Source organism: Natrix helvetica (assembly GCF_964273705.1).
Source record: "Natrix helvetica genome assembly, chromosome: 10".
NCBI classification, from domain to species: Eukaryota; Metazoa; Chordata; class Lepidosauria; order Squamata; family Natricidae; genus Natrix; species Natrix helvetica.
In genome coordinates this window covers 13,000,402-13,019,787 of record NC_138561.1, presented here as the reverse complement: position 1 = coordinate 13,019,787, position 19,386 = coordinate 13,000,402, and the positions used below count along the sequence as shown (strand labels likewise).

General features: G+C 43.4%; 1 protein-coding gene across 4 annotated transcripts; it reads right to left on the bottom strand.

Moving 5' to 3' along the window:
• Positions 1 to 428: 428 nt before the first annotated feature.
• On the bottom strand, positions 429 to 16,955 carry PDP2 (pyruvate dehydrogenase phosphatase catalytic subunit 2). 4 transcript variants are annotated; one of them, XM_081963121.1, is made up of 3 exons: positions 16,555 to 16,955; positions 12,998 to 13,062; positions 429 to 4,828 (listed from the first exon to the last, which is right to left on the bottom strand). In XM_081963121.1, exons 2-3 carry the CDS (start codon positions 13,007 to 13,009, stop codon positions 3,167 to 3,169), a joined length of 1,674 nt encoding a protein of 557 aa, XP_081819247.1. In that variant the 5' UTR covers positions 13,010 to 13,062; positions 16,555 to 16,955; the 3' UTR covers positions 429 to 3,166. The 4 variants fall into 4 exon arrangements, with proteins under 4 accessions (XP_081819247.1, XP_081819246.1, XP_081819245.1 ...); XM_081963120.1 differs by lacking the exon at positions 16,555 to 16,955 and adding an exon at positions 15,558 to 15,693; XM_081963119.1 differs by lacking the exon at positions 16,555 to 16,955 and adding an exon at positions 15,075 to 15,177.
• Positions 16,956 to 19,386: the final 2,431 nt, after the last annotated feature.

The following is a 19,386-nucleotide window of genomic DNA, read 5'->3' as shown; positions in this document are numbered from 1 at the left end:
TAATACTTAGCAACATTACTTATAAAATGCACATGCTTGAGTTGTAATCAGTGGTGAGATTCAGCCAGTTCGCACCTATTCAGGAGAACCGGTTATAAACTTTCTAAGCGGTTGGGAGAACTGATTGTTGGGAGAAATCTCATTTTGTCCTTTTTCCCACTTTACAGGGCTAATTCTGTAAGGCAGGAAGGAAACATTCTGGTGTTGTTTCTAGCCTAATCCTTGCTTACAGAAACTGCCTCTCTGGTTAACCCATATTACATTGTAACACTCACGCTCATTGACGTGACATTGAGTTGGCCATGCCCACCCAGTCACATGGCCATCAAGCCCCACCTACTCAGTTGGTCATTAGGGCAGAGAACCGATTGTTAAATTATTTGAATCCCACCACGGGTATTCTTGTTTTAAGCAATATTTTATTGTTAAATTTTTGTTGTTGTTGTTCAAACTGCTAGAACTATTAGCCCTTTATGTTTTTCTAACGCTAACATTAAGGAAGATCCTATAACCCCTTTTCTGAATTTTTAAGCACAATATATTACAAGGTTTGTGTTTTTCCTTCCTCCTTAATTCTTCTTAATCAACTTGTTCCCTTTTTTTCTGTAAACCACAGGCCATTCTTTAGAACCAAGGATATGAACTACTTCTCTTAACGACATCAAATTTAATCAACCATTCTGTAGCTTTCGTGCGATTGCTTCATTTGAGCCACTCCTTCCTCTTTGTCATTTGAAGACTTTTAATTCTCCCTGGGCTTAGTCCGAAAATATCTGCTATCTGATGGGTCATTCAAAAAGCTCTGAAATTTCCCTAAAAGAAAATTGTAAATGTTTGTCCATTAAAAAAAATGGTCTGTTCGGTTTTTATGTTGAATTGGAATGCAAGTTGAAGAATGCCAAGCAGGGCTGGGCTGCTGGGGGTTCACAGGGGTTTGGGAGAACTTCTAGCTGTGCAGTTCGGAGAATCCCCAAATCCCACTCCTAGCTGGCCTCGCCCACCCCACCCCTCCCCTCCCAGGAGTCCCCACGCGGCCCATTTTGGATGCAGGTAAAGTGCAGGGCGTGCATGGATGCTTGGGGAGGGCAAACAACGGCCCTACCGGAAGTTTGGGAATGCCGGAAATGGGCTTGTTCTGGCCTCCAGAGGGCCTCTGGAGCTCAGGGAGGTCATTTTCACCCTCCCAGAGGCTCCAAGAAAGCCTCCAGAGCCTGGGGAGGTCAACCCCCCCCCCTGTGGTGCAGGAAGCCAACTAGGCCACGCCCACTATGGCCACGCCCACCCAGCAACTGGGCAGAGAACCCCTTGCTAAAAGTTTTGAACCCCATCCCTGATGCCAAGTGTAACTCGGCAAACTATTCAAAGGAAATGAAATGCAGCGTTGCCGACTTCCCTAAAATCATGAATCAGACAGTGACAAGTGTGTACTATAATAAAACCCTGCTTTTTTTCAGAGAACTGTCATCAACACAGTGTATTACTCATGCATGACTGGTATCAAACAGAATGTTAGTCAACAGGTGTTTGAAAAGATCGAACGTAAATAAAAAGCACAATATTTGTCCATTCTCAGGAAATTAAAGCCATTTGTTTGCAGCTTTGTGCGTTGATCCAAGGGTGCAAATATCTCCTTATCTCCTTGCACTGTAAAATGTCTTCCAATGACCTTTTCAGTAATCCATTCTGAAGCTGCTCTTTTTTTAAAGACAACAAGAGAGACTCACGTAAGACTGCTATGGTAGCAGAAGCAATCAACAGGAGTTTGAAATCCCTGAAGTGCTTTCTACGAGTATTCCAGTAGTAACTGATGCAGTATATGAACAGTAGCCGTTCAGGTGAGGAAAGAAAACGGGTTGCAGGCCTTCAAACAGAAAGGTAAGGTGGAAAACTGGTACTGTGGACACTGTTTAAATAGCTGAAAGAAACTTTCCATATTAATGTAAGGTGATGATGCCATCAGGAACCTTTGCAAATATCTTGGGAGCAGAAGACAAAATCCAGCATTCCAGAAATGGATTTGCCTTGGGGGAAGTGTTGCACTGACCCTCCACAACCCTATGAAAATAGCTGTATCTTTAAGGAGCTCCAGTGGCAGGGGATTTTGACCTGGCGGAAATGGATATGCAGTGGCAAAGAAGCATTATTAGATATAATTCTTGGACAGGCTCATAGTAAGCTCCCTTTGGAGTAGCACCTCTGCCTTTTAGTACAAGTCAGCGTGTATGGATTGGAATCCCCAACCCCATTATACCTCAAAGTGTCCTCGGGAAGATAATTCATCTCTTCCCCTGGGTGCAATCTTTTCCCTGGTGGTCATTTTGGAGACCTTGTAGAGCAGAGGTCTTCATACTTGGCAACTTCAAGACTTGTGGACTTTAACTCCCAGAATTCTCTTGCCAGCCTAGTTGGCTGGAGAATTCTGGGAGTTGAAGTCCACAAGTCTTAAAATTGCGAGGTTTGGGGACCCCTGTCATAGAAGAAGAGCACTATCTGCCATTCCAATCTACTTTAGAAATTTTGAACATCACAAGCAACTCACACACGTTTCTAGCTACAAAGTTTAGTTTCCACTTAAATAACCATTACCAGTTTCTCCCCGGCACCAAGGGGTGAAATGCTACCAGTTCGGACTGGTACGCCCAAATCGGTAGTAAAAATAAAATGCACCTGGTTAGGGTGAACCGGTATTTCCGATGATCAGCTGTGATGCGCGATTTATATTGGCTAGAAAGCAGGATTTCCTGCTTTCTAGCTAATCTAAATCGCGTGGCATAGTGGACTCCCCCCCCTTTCTGTTCTACTTACCTTTGCAGGGGCGCTTGGTAGCAGGCTCCACCCACCCACCCGTCCATTTTTGATGTTTTTGAGGTGGCGTGTGCGCTCACATTTGCGAATCAGTAGCGAAGATAAGTAGATTTCACCCCTGCTGACACCCAATTGACGACAAAGCCCAGGTGTTCCACTAAAATCAAACGATTGCCCCAAAATTATTTTACAAGCCAAAAATGAATGGATTTTTATAGGAATTCATGGCTTTCAGAGAACTAAACTTGGTCTCCTGAAGGCAGGACAGAGTTTTTATGGGTGAGGCTCTCATGCAAGAATCTTTCAGGGAATTTGAAGTGAAGGGGATTTGAAGTGAAGTGACTCTTGGAATTCGTGTAACTCAGGATCTTTCTTCCTCCTCTTGATAGTATCTGTCAATTACATCTGAATTAAAATAGACCACTGTAACCGTGATATCATCCCTATACATGCGTGCTAAGTCATCAGGAAGAGTCAACATTGCCATTAGCTTTTCCTGGTCTATCTCTCCATACTCATTGGTGCCAATGGCATGTCTGATAAGGTGGGTTGCCACATTCTGGTCAGAGGGCTGGGCAGTCCGGGTCTTTCTCCGAAGTAGCAAGTCTTGTACATACCCCAGACTGGTTGGTTTCTTAAAAGTGAGCTGAGTTTTCTGGACATCATCTTCCATTGTATGGTTTGCAACGAGCTGGACCACCTCTTCATTGCTCAACATGTCCCACAGGCCATCAGAAGCAAGAACCAAGAACTTATCCTGCCGCCTGATTTTGTGGTAAGTGACCTCTGGCTCAGCTGTTAAATAAGGTGGGGTGTGGTAACACGGGAGGACGTACTCGTAGATGTTTAAATCCTCCAGGTTGCAGTGGTTTTTAAGGATGCTCTGCTGCAGATCCTGACTCCATTTGAACATGACATCTCCAAAAGCTCTGGAAGGCATAAGGACGCCCAGCAATCTGTCGTTCATAATGAGGGTGTTCCCTTCAGAAGATGGGTGCGCGCCTTTCAACCGCGAGATTTCCGACTCATTGAAAGCGTTGTGATCTCGGGTAAGGGGTAAAGCAGACCACGAGCCATTGGGGTTCTGAACGCCCAGGATCACCCGGCAGTCCCCAGCATTTGCTACATGCAAGTGGGCCTGGTCAACGTGAGCTAAGCAAGCCGTTGCACCCGAGAAAGCCACTTGCAGAGCGATATCTTTCAGAAGTTCGTTCTTGGAAGGTGCCTGAGCTTCCAGCGATATGTCTGAATCCAGCCGTTTAAAAGCACCGATCAAAGCTTCTTCCATCGTCAGCCCAAGGTCTGCGTCCGAGTTCAGTAAGTCTTGCCAATAATATCGGAGCTGTTCCAGGTACAGGGAGGCAACCTCGTGGAAGAAGCTGTCGTTGGGGTGTTTGTGCCACTGGAGAAGAGGCAGAATCGGCTTCATAGACTCCACGGCCAACTCAATCTCTTCCAGCGTTTGCCGAGGCAGCAGAGAAACGGCAAGGTACGAGAACAGCCTCTCGCTAACCGACTGAGCGCAGGAATAGCCGGCATGGCCATCAAAGACTCCAAACATCATTCCCCTCGTCTGCAAACAGGTTGCTGCACTTCGGCGGTCTTCTATCGGCACGTTGGCCGCCAGGTGGTTGGACTCGAATTTCAATACCGGGCTGGGATTTTTCCCATCAAATTCAGGGACGGTGTAGGACAACTCGCTCGCCCTTAAGACCTCGTCGATCTGCGATGGCGTCAAATGGAAGGAGAAGTCTTCTTCCTCAGTGGAGGTGTGCCGGAATGCTTTTCCCAGATGGGGGAAAGGGTGATTGATCTTGCAGCTGCAGCTTGCTGGGGACCAACCTAAACGACCTTTGGCAAACAGACTTTTCCATGCTTGATTTTGGGAGATAACGTATCTGGAGTAGAGGCGTCCTCCTCTTCCAGGCAAAGTGGCAACAGCAGACCTTGAAATAATAACCCAGCTAGGCATAATGCCTATCATACGATTCCTTAGACTTCCAATCAGCACGTTCTGGAAAGTCTAGAGGTAAAACGAAAACATAATTAAAGGAGAAAACAGGAAGACCGCACAATTTCTACAGCAAAAGGGCTGACCAAATAATTTTCTACCAAGAGGCTTCCGAAGACATAATCGCTTAGGATTGTCCTCAATAATAATTTTGTCTGTATAGGCAACTTACACTCATCAACCTGGCAACATTCACATGGAAGAAATTAAACAATATGCCTGGAATCTTAACAGGGGTCAGCAGTAGGACACTTTCATAATTGCAATATCCCTTCTGCTTGGAAACCACTTCTGCACTTTGTGCTTGAGGGGGGGAAATGAAACTTTGATTTTGGGTTTCCCCAATCAGATAGGATTGCTATTATAGAAATGGCTAGCATAGATTATTATGTAAAAATAAAAAGTTGAGGTTCTATGTTATTAACTTATTCTATTGTGCCAAAAGGAGTCGAAAGTCAATGTTTTCTGTTTTGTTTCGCTTTTACCCTACACGTTTTCCTCTTCCCCTTCTCGTCCCGTTTCCCCATTATTTTCATTTTTCTTTGTATTTCTGCATTTGTTGTTATGATTAATAAAATTTGCAATCTCCAAGATTTCATAACTGCAGCCTCTCAACATAGCCCTATACCTCCTTACAAAACTCAGTATTTTTATAATTTTCAAAAATGGTAAAGGTAGACATCTTTTGAAACGGATTGCTAAATCTTCGGAAGCTTTGGCCTTTTCTTACATAATTTCTGGTAATGGTACGTTGGAATGACCTTGAAGAAAAGAGGAAGAGCCACAGCCTAGACCAGGGACATCAAACTCAAGATGCAAGGGCCGGATTTGGTCCGTGGGGTGCTTACATCGGGCACGCGGGGCTGACCTGGAAACAGTGAAGGATTGGCCTGCGGTGTCAAGGGTCAAGGTTGGTTCAGCCGTCCATCTTTCCGAGGTTGGTAAAATGAGGACCCAGATTGTTAGGGGCAATAGGCTGACTCTGTATACCACTTAAAGAGGGCTGTAAAGCACCCTGAAGTGGTACATAAGTCTAAGTGCCGCTACTATTGCTATTTCAGGAATAGAATAGGTGGAACATTATGACCTATAAGGACCTTGAGAGCTTTCAAACTTCTTTTTAAGTAGGTGACCTAGCAACCCATCATATGTTGTGGATTTCCATTGCTTGAAAGGTCTGCAGATCTTTAGACCATCCACAAAATAGGTAGATTTCAAAACTGCCAACTGTAGGCATTGCTGGAATGTGTGTAGACACCAAGATAGCAAAAACCATTTACTTATCTCTTTTTACCTCATCTCTTTTTACACAACATATTATTTGCTCCTGTGGGTTAATGTTTGTAAGTTTATGTCATCAGAATAGGGTGATGCGGTAGCTCAGCAGTTTAGAGGCTGGGCTTATCAGCTAGAAAGCTGGCAGCCCAAGTTTGAGACCTGAGCACCATGTGATGAGCTCCCTTCCTCGCCTCAGCTCCTGCCAACCTAGCAGTTTGAAAGCATGCAAATGCGAGTAGATAAATAGGTACCACTTCAGTGGGAAGGTAATAGTGCTCTGTGGCATCACAGAAATGCCTTCGGACAGTGCTGGCTCAATGGCCTTGAAACGGAGATGAGCACTGGCCCCTACAGTCAGCAGCAACTAGGAAAGTAAAATCCATAGGGATGCCTACTTTAGTTCACCAGAATGCACTTTTTTACAATTAAGGAAACTGCATTACCCAATGCTTTGCAGTGGTTTTTTTTTCCAATGAAGGACGCCTGACCCACTTCTCGTAAAATAGCTATAAATGAAAAGTTAGCCACCTCCCAGTCATCAACATCTTGCAAAATGCTTCACTTAAAAAAAAAATCTATTTTGTAACATCTCACATGTGGATGTAAAAATTGGATTTGAGCTTCATGGCTGGCATAGAAGAAACCCAATAAATAAGGTAGCATTGTTCATTAGCTACCCATTTCTCTTTGGTTGCAATTTAATGCACATTGTTTTGAGAGGAAATCAGGCTTATTGATATCAGGGTACTTGTTTCTGAGCAAACATGCTCAGTAGTGAGCAAATAAACAACTTGCATTGGTCTGGGACAGGGGTCAGCAAACTGCGGCTCTGGAGCCACATGTGGCTCTTTCCTCTCTTTGCTGCAGCTCCGTCACCAGTCGGTGCCACAATTTTGAGGTCGGATCCCTAGCGCTGCATAATGGAGTGAGCTCCTGTTAGTTGTCCCAGCTTCTGCCAACCTAGCAGTTCGAAAGCATGTAAAAATGCAAGTAGAAAAATAGGAACCAGCTTTGGTGGGAAGGGAACAGAATTCTGTGCGCCTTCAGCATTTAATCATGCCGACCACATAACTACGGAGATGTCTTCAGACAGCGCTGGCTCTTTGGCTTTGAAATGGAGATAAGCACTGCCCCCTAGAGTTGGGAATGACTAGCACATATGCGCGAGGGAAACCTTTACCTTTTACCTTTAGTAACAGCTGAGCCTGGCTTTTGATCTGTTATTGAGAAACATAAAGGAGAAATGAAAACAAAGCACAGGAGCATTTCCAAAGAAATTAATCTCTGGAGATACATGAGCCTACACTCTGTTTACATGTGGTTGTTCTCCTTTTATCAAAGCTTGCAAGTAACTAAAATCATTAGGAAATGTCCTATCTCAGTGGAAGAACACTGGCTTCCTACACAGAAGGTTTCAATATTAAATCTTCACCCAAAGCTAGAGAATTGTTTCTCAAAACTTTAGATAAAGTTTGTCAAAACTTTCTTATCAGGAGTTGATTCACACATTACCCTGTTGGTTCTATTTCAGTTAGTTCTGTGGAAATATCATTGGCAAAGAACGGATTAGAGTCTAGTATAATATGGGAACCAAACCAAGTGAGTTTTCCTCAACAAGCATGACTTTAAGACCTTTAAAGGACTTACACAGGAAACACCTGTCAGGTGGAAGAAATCAGGAGCCAGGACAGAGTTCAAAGCATTGCAATTTTATTCTATGATACCTGCACACAAAAATCAGATTTACTAAGTCAGTGAGAATTGGCGCCAGACAAGAGTCAACGGATTTCAAGGGGAGCTGGAATTAGTTCTTACAACGGTGTAGAGACTCTAAACTGATGATGCGTTTGACCCCACCCTCAGGCTCAGCCTCGTCGTCTCCTACACCACCATGTAAAATAGGGTTCAGGATTTGGAGAGACCAAGACAAATAGATAACTTTATCAAGTTAAAAGATTCTTCCAAGATAAGCTTCTCCATACTTGACAATGATGGCCAAGAAAAGAAAAGAGGTGAAAAAACTACACCAATATAGAATTTTTCTTTTTAATGGAGAAGCCCAAAATTAAATCCAAACTCATTCAGGTCCTTCCAGGAGGCAATTCTGCCAGGGTCCTATTGGAAGCTGGAGCTTCTAAGGAAGATGCTAATAGCTGGAATGCAGAGAATGTCAACATGCAATCATTTTCAACCGCCATTCAAGGGAGCGTGGGAAAAGAGAGATCAAGGAAGCTTGAAAGCAGGAAAGGCTCTATAATATTCTATTTCAGGGAGGGTGAATCTTTTTCTTATGGCGGGCCAAAATTGTCTGCGTGCATGCTGTCGCACAGCAATTCAATCCTCCTTGCACACCTGCGCATATGCACGCAACCGACTGACCCACCCACCCCGTGCATGCGCGCATGTCCCCTCCCCAGGTTCCGGAGGCTTTCCTGAAGCCTGGGGAGAGCGAAAATGGCTTCCCTCGCCCTCTGGAAGGCCAAAAATCATCTGGTCTGCACGGACATGTGTGCTGGAGCTGATATGGCTCCGTGTGCCACCTGTGGCATTCATGCCATAGGTTCGCCATCACAGTTCTATACCATCTTTCACTTTGCTCAGTATGTGTCTTTCTTTCCTGAAAACAAAAATTCCTACACTGTGCTTGTCCATGTAACTGGGGGGTATATTGCCCAGTTCTGCCAGCCCTTTGAGGTGGTCAGGATTCAAGGAACACACAGGGCAAGAACTCCAGGAATATTTTATAGCCGTCTTGAAAGCTTGTTCTGAAGTTTCACCACCCCTTCTGAAGGACACTACAGCCTCTTAATCATACTTTCTACTTTCCCAGAACTGAGTAATTGTCTTCCCTCTTCCTCCTTCTAGCTTAGAACTAAATTCCTTTAACCACTTCTTCTCTTTTCAGGGGAATTTGACGTCAGATAGGGGTTAGTCCAATTTGTAAATTCCACCCACGGGCTAAAACTGGGCTGGAGGAATCAAGATTTCAGATAAACTCAAGGCTGCTTCCAATTCCAGACTTAGATAAAGTACGGTGCCTTTCTAGCAGCTCACGGTGTGCAAATCCACACAGGTAAATTATCTGACTCATGAGATCAGTAGAAGTAATCCTTGATTTTAATTCTGCAACTCAAGGTAGCTTTGCCCAAACTTGACGCAAAATAGGAGGAGAAAGGCAGGTGGCTTCCTTCACCTCCACCCATTATCTGCCCTTGAGAAAGATCTCAGAAGAGAGAGGCAGGAAGGCAAGAAACTGACTCAACCAGATTCTTCTTTCTCTTGGCCCTTCCCCATAATCACAACAGCCACTAACCGTCCAAGTAACAAAGATATTGTTGTTCATGGATTGCTCCTTCAAACAATATTCACTGCTGTTTTATTGACCCTTATTTACCCTGCTTGCAAACTGCTTTGGGAGGATAGCTATCTAAGTGGCAGGATATAAGATAGCTGACAACAAAGATAACAACCAAGGTGACTAGGGGGAGTAGCAGCTATAACTATATTGAACAACAATTGCAGGAATTGTGCATGTCTAATCTGATGATGGCAAATCTAGACAGCATACTAAAAAGCAGAGATATCACCCTACCAACAAAAGTGCATATTGTCAAGGCTACGGTTTTCCCAGTTGCAATGGATGGCTGTGAAAGTTGGACCATAAGGAAGGCTGAGCGCCAAAGAATGGAGACCTTTGAACTATGGTGCTGGAGAAGACTCCTGCAAGTCCCTTGGACTGCAAGGCGATCAAACCGGTCAGTCCTAGAGGAGATCAACCCTGACTGCTCTTTAGAAAGACAGACCCTGAAGATGAAACTGAAATACTTTGGCCACCTAATGAGAAGGAAGGAGTCACTGGAAAAGAGCCTAATGCTGGGAAAGATGGAGGGCAAAAGAAGAAGGGGACGACAGAGAATCAGGTGGCTGGATGGAGTCACCGAAGCAGTCAGTGTGAGCTTAAATGGACTCCAGAAGATGGTAGAGGACAGGAAGGTCTGGAGAAACGTTACCCATGGTGTTGTGATGGGTGGACACAACTTCGCAACAACAAATCTGATGAAAAGAAAGACTAGGGGTGACATGATAGCAGTGTTTCAACATCTAAGGTGCTGCTACAAAACACCTAAAAGCAGAACAAGAAGCAATGGGTGGAAACTAATCAGAGAGAGAAGCAATCTAGAACTAAGGAGAAATTTCCTGACAGTGAGAACAATTAATCAGTGGAACAACTTGCCTCCAGAAGTTGTGAATGCTCCAACACTGGAAGTTTTTAAGATGAGATTGGACAACTATTTTTCTGAAATGGTCTAGGGTTTCTTGCCTGAGACATGGGTTGGACTAGAAGACCTCCAAAGTCCCTTCCAACTGTTATTCTGTTCTGTTATCCTGTTATTATCTCTGTATCCATCCCATCAAGCCCAAAGAAAGTCCAGAATGGCATAGGTTCTCCTGCAGAGGGCTGGACTAGAAGACCCATAAGTTCCTTTCCAACTCTATTATTGTACTCTATGTTGTAATATGTTAGCTGTCAGTTTCTGGCGCCCTCCATCCTCAAAGAGTCCCTGCTCATTTCACAACTGAGGTCACTTGGTTATGAGACAATTTCTGCTTGAGACATGTGGAGGAAGAAAAGCAGTGAATGAACCCACATAACACTCATAGAAAAGTCCTGGATTGTTTCATCATTTGGCACCACCTGTTTTTACTCTTTTGCATTATGCATTGTGAAGTTACTGTCTCATAGCTGTTTCTGTCAGCCTCCCAAGCAGACCAGACAGGAAATACAACAAAGTGAGCTAATTCTGCTTTCTTATAAGGCTACAATAAAAGAATCTTGCAAGTCTGAAAGAATAAATCTCCTGCCACCATTTCTTTTTACTGCCAGATAAACTAGGGTGGTTCTTTTCTAAAAAAAATTTTTTATCTACTCGTTGTTTAGCTGCAGGTTGCGTCCTTATCTGATCATCCTCTAGGCAGCATTTTTATTCCCCTTCCAAGGTCATTTTCACATACCTTTAAAGTTTCTATTTGACCCCAAACTGCATCAACACATTTTGCTAATCCAATTTTGTAGAATAAGCCTTAATTGGCTGTTAAGACAATACAATACAATACAATACAATACAATACAATACAATACAATACAATAGTAGAGTTGGAAGGGACCTTGGAGGCCTTCTAGTCCAACCCCCTGCCTAGGCAGGAAACCCTATACCGTTTCAGACAGATGGCTATCCAACATCTTCTTAAAGACTTTGCTAAGATGTAAATCACAGTTCACAAGTTTAAATAAGAGTACCTATTCAGTGGTGGGATTCAAATTTTTTTTACTAACGGTTCTGTGGGCGTGGCATGGTTTGGTGGGTGTGGCTTGGTGGGCGTGGCAGGGGAAGGATACTGTAAAATCTCCATTCCCTCCCCACTCCAGGGGAAGGTTACTGCAAAATCCTCCCAATCAGCTAAGACTAGAGACTAGATGGGGCGGGGCCAGTCAGAGGTGGTATTTACCGGTTCTCCGAACTACTCAAAATTTCCACTACTGGTTGTCCAGAACTGGTTAGAAACTGCTGAATACCACCTCTTCTATTGAATACCACCTCTTCTATTGATTTAAAAGCCAAATACCACATTACACTGCATCATATTTCTGGCAATGTCTGTGCCTGTAAATTTAATCTAGATTTTAGTTAATACTGAGCTGGTCATAATTCCTGGTCATTGCATGGATAAACACTTGCTATCTGTCCACTATTGCTTTCCTCTTTTGTTATGTGTATGAATCCTATGACGTATATATATTTTTTCTAGTCACCCACTTGCAACTACGTGCCCAAAGTATGCAAATTGATGCCCGCTAATCAAAAACTCAACTATCCTGGACAGACTAGTTTGACTTGCAGCCCATGGTTTTCTTAGTAAATTATATGCATCTATTACATCAGTCCTCAATTACAACCATTTGGAGTTACAACAGACCCTAAGGTCGCATAATCAAAATTCAGGCAGTTGGTAACTGACATATCCTTAGGTACAATGGTTGCAGGGTCCTAGTAATTGTCAATCATGAACTTCCTAGTCAACTTCTGACAAACAAAGATAACAAGGGAAGCCAGATTGCTTAACCATATGATTCTGTGGTGGCGCAGTGGTTAGAGTGCAGTACTGCTTGCCAGCAGTTTGGCAGTTCAAGTCCCACCAGCTCAAGGTTGACTCAGGGGGCAATAGGCTGACTCTGTAAACCGCTTAGAGAGGGCTGTAAAGCACTGTGAAGCGGTATCTAAGTCTTAAGTGCAGTTGCTATTCATTTAACTTCAGTGATTCGCGTAACAACTGGACAACTATTTAACAATTTATTTAGCAGTAGAAAATCTGGTCCAAACTGTGCTCAAAAATCAAAGACTACCTGTATATAATTCGGGTAAGAGCCATTGTCTACTTTCTCATTTGAAAACAGAAGTTGTGTAGTTTCCTTTTGACAAATATAACACTGCCACTTTTTCTTCTGTTTGTTTTCAATGCAAGTAGAAGAACAAGTGGAAATACTGCATTTGTCAAAAGGAAAATTCACAACTTCTGTTTTTAATGAGAAAGAAGATACTAGATCTTGGCTGTTATACGTAGGTAATCCTTGGTTTACAACTGCAATTGGACCAGATTTCCTATTGCTAAACAAGGCAGTTGTTAAGCGAACCCTGAAGTGAATGTGATTGCTAAGTGAATCCAGGTTCCCCTATTATCTTTGCTTCGCCAGATTTTTCAAATCATACCTGCTTTCTTTTTCAGAGTTTCTTATTGCACTCCATTCTCATAAATTATAATCAATAAGTATTTTTCCACCTACAGAAACAAAGAATTTTTTTAAAAAAACCTATCAGAATTATGAAACATTTCAAAGTTATTTACCTTGTTAATCATTCATGTTTTTGCTTTTTCCAAGTATTAGCAAGGCAGATGTCCTTCACCAAGACCTGTTGAAAAATCAATGTGAGATTTTAAAAAAAGATAGACAGGAACATGCCAATTGCAAAAAAAAGCCATTATTCCTCTTGAACTATAAATTTAAATGTATTCACAATATATACCTGACCATTAGTCAGGTTTCCTGACTAAGCAGGGTGTTGGACTAGAAGACCTCCAAGGTCCCTTCCAACTCTGTTATTCTATTTTTATCCACAGGCAAAGATTTATTTTTCTTGCACAGAAAAAGGATCCCACTACAATGGGATGCACAAAAATTCTGGAAGACAGTGCATGCCACGCAATAAAAAATTGCAGTGACAAAAATAAGCAGCCTTTTAAGGGCTGATTTTCCATATTACGCTGAAGTACCTTCCCCTCGACTCAGATCAGCTTCAGAAACACAAATACAAACTTGTTTTGAGTCTGAATATAATAGCCTTCTCTTTTATCATGCCACGGACATTGTTTAAAACAGCAATTTCCCACTCTATAACTACACCCCTGATACTCCCTTCACGTAATTGCTTCACAACCTCAGTGCAAAATATAATGTGCAACTAAACACCTTGGGTGATCAGGCCAGCTGAGCAAAACAGAACCTAAAATGTACCCAAGTTTTTAATAGCCGCACATCCAACTAAACTGTTTGAATTAACAGGTCAGCAGAAGGAATGTTATTTTAGTTCCTGATACCAATGTTTGTGGATGAGGTTTGCTGTTGGTTGACTTTGCTCGTGTGATGTTACATTTGCATAGGCAAAAAGGTCAGCCAGCAAAAACAGAACACCAAGAGAATCCAACACTGATAACTGGAAAAGTATCAGGTGGTTGATCTTTTCACACAAGCTTTCAAAAATTATACTGCACGCAGAATTACATTAAAGATGAGCTGCATTGGTTAGAGTGCAGCACTGCAGGCTACTTCTGCTACCTGCCTGCTGCCTGCAATTTGGCAGTTCAAATCCCACCAGGCTCAAAGTTGACTCAGCCTTCCATCCTTCCCAGGTGGGTAAAATGAGGACCCAAATTGTTGGGGGCAATAGGTTGACTCTGTAAAACGGAGGGTTGTAAAGCACTGTGAATAGGCATATATGTCTAAATGCTATTGCTATTTCAACTCTCCAGGTTATTAAAGCAGCAGCATCTTATTTCAGGGTCTGGTGAAAGCTCCCACACAGACCTTCCTGTTTTAATGAACAGAAAGTAGCTGCATTCACACAGGTTCCAAAACATTTCAAATTGCACATGATGAAAGCACAGCTCTGAAACATGCACAGCTCCTTACTCTGTGAAAAGTAAACCAACAAGCAGAGAAACTGTTCCTCTACTAAACTTACACCCTAAGTTTTGTAAATCCATTCCCCACTTATGCAAGAGAGAGAGAGAGAAAAAAACTTTATCAAATGCACCCAACTGCCTTCAAATTTTGCAACTTTGGAAAACGTTGGGATATTCTTTAGAATCTTTTTTCCTCTTTTCTAATACTTTATCTACATTTCTTTCCCACTTGATTACTTTTCTTCTTCTTCCTTAACTCCAAAATCTGCATCGTTTTAATTCTGCTTTAACACATCAAATTAAAAAAAGAGGATTTTAGAAAGGAAAAAGAAATGCAGAGCCTCCTTTTAAAAAAAAATCTTCCCTACCGCACCAAATTTGCTGTCGCACTTTTAAGAGCAATAAAAAGAATCATATTAATAAAAAAAATGAATAGCAACCGAATTGACAAGCTTAACTAGGCGTCCAGCTGGAGAGCTTCCAAACTTCAAAGGAGCTCCTTGGCAACTCCTGAACCCAGCTCCGTTTCTGGACCAGCGCCGATCCGATCTGCAGCCATGAACGGCTGATCCCGTTTACACGACGCTCCTTTGATAAACTCACCACAGAGAAAGGAAATAACCCAAGCTTAAAAACCAAAACAAGGCAACCAACCCTGTATTTTTTTTCCTCCAGGCGATTAATGGGTTCACTTGCTGAATTCCTGGCACGCTGAAACCTCCGCGAAGAGAAAAAAGCCTACTTTTCTCTCTTCTCCTTGCAAATCACATTCCAGTTTGGGGCGTCGAGTAGAAGCAGCAGCTGGACTTACAGTATGGCAAGGCAAAAGCGAGGCTTCAATAGAGGCTTGACTCCGCCCCTGGAACGCACAGCCATTGGCTGCAGCGGGAGGCGTGAGACGGTGTTCAGGGAGCTGAATGGCGGCCGGGGGTGGCGAAGCCACGCCCCTCGCGTCAGTACTAACTCGCGTGGGGCTTTTCCGGCTGGGTTCCGCTGACCCCCTAGCGGCCGTTCGGAGTTTTGCAGCTTCAACCAGGCACGCAACAGAATTCCGAACGCGTCGGAATCCGCCCAGCAGGGTTTCTTAGAACGTGTGAAGGGGCACTTATAGAACGTTTTCGGGTTCTTTTGGATGCGGGCATCCCCAGGAATTAAAGTGAACCGGTACGTTCTCAAACCTCCACGCCCGTGCTCCCTTAGGAAGATTAGGGAAGAAAAGACCTACCTCGTGTCGGGTTGAGCCTGCCTGCTAAGCCGTGTGAGTTACTCGGAGGCGAGGCAAAAGCGCTCCTCCCCTCCTCTACGGGAAATGACAGCTGAGCCCAACCCCAAACTCGCTTCCTCTGGATAGAATAAACACGCCCCGCGTCACTTTTAGTAGGGAGGTGCACGACCCGGGAGCCTTTTGTTGTAATTGAGTCTGTCATCTGCACCTCTATAACTGCCTGGCTTAGTTCTGCAACTGCCTGCGACTTCAGAGGATAATTAGAACTGCAGAAAAAACAATTACTGCCAACCTGCCTTCCATTGAGGACCTGTATGCTGCACCAGTCAAAAAAAGGGGGGGTTGTGAAAATAACTACAGACCCCCTCACATCCTGGACATAAATTATTTCAACTCCTATCCTCAAAATGAACCTATAGAGCACTGCACACCAGAATAACAAGACACAAGGACAGTTCCCCCCCCCCCCAAGGCCATCACTCTGCTAAACAAATAATTCCTTCAACATTGTCAAAATATTCACTAAGGCTGCATTACTATTACTATTAGTCTTCTCATCCTTCCTATCGCCCATCTCCTCCCATTGATGACTGCAGGACTGTAACTTGGTTGCCTGTATCCTTACGATTTATATTGATATTGTTTCCTGATTGCTTATTTGTACCCTATGACTATCATTAAGTGTTGCACCTTATGATTCTTGGCGAATGTATCTTGTCTTTTTATGCACACTGAGAGCATCTGCACCAAAGACAAATTCCTTGGCCAATAAAGAATTCTGTTCTATTCTTGCAAACGGGGAGATTCCCCCACGCCTTTTGGCCAGCGTTTCCTTAACAAACCTGGATGAAATCGGTTTGCAATCCGGCTCAACCCTAACCCCACGCCCTGCCATCAGTTCTCCACCCACCCACCTATCTCAGTAAAAAAAAAAAAAACAACCCAGGAGCGCAGCGCCTGCAAACACGGAAAGCTCCACGTGCGCGCAAGTACCCACGTTCTCCAAAGCGCGTCGACTCGTGGGCTCTTCCCGGCTGGTTTTTTTGGGGTCGGAGAAGGGAAAAAGTCGACAAGGAGCAGCCCCGCCCGGAAACGAACCCGCCCTCTGCCAAGCCTCGCTTGTCCTCGGATGGCCTCACGGGCTGCCGCCCCTGCGATCAAAGCCGAGCCCGCGGGTGGAGGCTTGGTGCCCGCCGGGCCTTCCGGTGGATTCCGACGTTGCGCGAGACAGAGGAGGAGGAGGAGAAGAACACGCAAGCTTACTCCCAGCCGTTTTCAGCCCCTTGCAAAGCGCTGCAAAAGCCGTTTTCTGCTCCTTGCGAATTAGCTGGTCAAAGCTGCATCTTTAAAGGGATTTTGGATATGGTCGTTAAAACTAATCCATGAATAAACTCTGCCGCCTTTAAAGATGAGGCGAGAGCATTTGGGTAAGATTTCACCGGCGCCCTAAACCAGAAAATCCATTTTTTGCTTCTTCTTCTTCTTCTTCTTTTTTTTTTTTTAGTGGACAGAAGGAACGAGGATGTTGATGGTGCAGATGGAAAAAACCCCAGGTTGACGTTTGTCACGTTTTTCAGTTGCAAGCCTTCCCAAATCAGAGTTTGGGTTTTTTCCATCCTAAATCAGGTACTTGATCTGCTGCTCTGTACTATTACAAATGTCACTGAGTTGGTAATTTTTGGCTTAATTCCCTATTTAGATTTTAGGGGAAATGCCAAAAGACAAAATGCATCTTAAAAAAAAAAACCAACTTGTGCACCAAAGCCCTTTTTAAAAAGATGTTGAATGACACCCGGTGGTGGATACTTTCAGTTATAATCGGTTAAAAAGCTGATGTACTATAAACCTCCGGAGGGCCGTTTGGTTTAAAAAGCCCACTGGCGTTTGTAACATCTGTAGTAAAGAGTGAGTAGGTCTACAGTGTGGATTTTGGACCACATTTGGAAATGGATCCAAATGAAGTCAAGACACTTCTGATTTAATCTCAGTCATTACAACTATGAATAATAATAATAGTCACAATATACAAAAACTCTCCTAAGCATACCAATGTGCTAGGAATCCATTGGTGGTGTCCATTTTGCTGTCCAAATTCATGGAGACCTAACCCTAACCCTAAGTGGATTTTACCCCAATGGGATTTTCCCATGCATTTTTCCAGGAAACATAGATAAGGCAGACTCAAAAAGCATGCACCCTCCTAACCATACCTATGGGCTCCGAAACCATTGGTGTTGTCCATTTTGCTCTCCGAATTCATGGTGCCCTAACCCTAACCCTAAATGGATTTTACCCCAATGGGATTTTCCCATTCATTTTTCCAGGAAACATAGATAAGGCAGACTCAAAAAGCATGCACCCTCCTAACCATACCTATGGGCTCCGAATCCATTGGTGTTGTCCATTTTGCTCTCCGAATTCATGGTGCCCTAACCCTAACCCTAAGTGGATTTTACCCCAATGGGATTTTCCCATTCATTTTTCCAGGAAACATAGATAAGGCAGACTCAAAAAGCATGCACCCTCCTAACCATACCTATGGGCTCCGAATCCATTGGTGTTGTCCATTTTGCTCTCCGAATTCATGGTGCCCTAACCCTAACCCTAAGTGGATTTTACCCCAATGGGATTTTCCCATTCATTTTTCCAGGAAACATAGATAAGGCAGACTCAAAAAGCATGCACCCTCCTAACCATACCCATGGGCTCCGAAACCATTGGCGATGTCCATTTTGCTCTCCGAATTCATGGTGCCCTAACCCTAACCCTAAGTGGATTTTACCCCAATGGGATTTTCCCATTCATTTTTCCAGGAAACATAGATAAGGCAGACTCAAAAAGCATGCACCCTCCTAACCATACCCATGGGCTCCGAAACCATTGGCGATGTCCATTTTGCTTTCAGAATTCATGGTGTCCTAACCCTAAGTAGGATTTTACCCCAGTGGGATTTTCCCATGTATTTCACCTGGAAACACAAATAGAATCAAAAAGTCTGCACCTTCCTAAGCATACCAAAGTGCCAGGAATCCATTGGTGATGTCCATTTTGCTCTCCAAATTCATGGAGACCTAACTCTAAGTGGATTATCCCCCCAATGGGATTTTCCTATGTGTTTTACCTGGAAACTGTCAATAGAAACAGAATGGCTATATGGCAAAAGAAAGCAAAAATAGTACCAATTGGCGCTTTGCAACCAGAACAATCTGGAGCTGCACTTGAATACTATCAGCATTGACACAATCACCATCGGTCAACTGCAAAATGCAGCTTTATTGCATTTTATTATTATTTATTTTATAGCTTACATCTCACCACAGTACCTTTAATATTATTAAACAAGAACCTTTATCACGAGTCCTTGAGAAGCACTTGGGAGGTGGGCATATGTGCCAAATCCACTCTGAACCTCTCCCTGACTGTGTGATGAGCATAATAATTTAAATTTCGCATTGGCAAATGATTTGGGGGGAGGGCGACTTTACAACAAAGCTGAACATTTGGTGTATTAAGTATAAGTATAATCTTTATTGTCATTGTACTTAAATACAACGAAATTCTCTACTCTTGTAAAAAAGAATGGAGAATACCCCCAATACCTGAGCAAATGGGGAACTCAGGGTCCTGTATGAATCTGAACCGCTTCTTGTGGTCTCTAGAAACTCAGCTATTTAATGATAGATGACATGTACTGTTTGGAAAGGCTTAGACTAAATCACAAGCATTACATTAAAGAAGGAAAACAAGTTCCTGTGTAAGCTTTGAAGAACCATCATTAATGGTTCAATTGGTTTGGTTAAAGCTCAGTGCAGGAGTGGGCTGCTGGGAG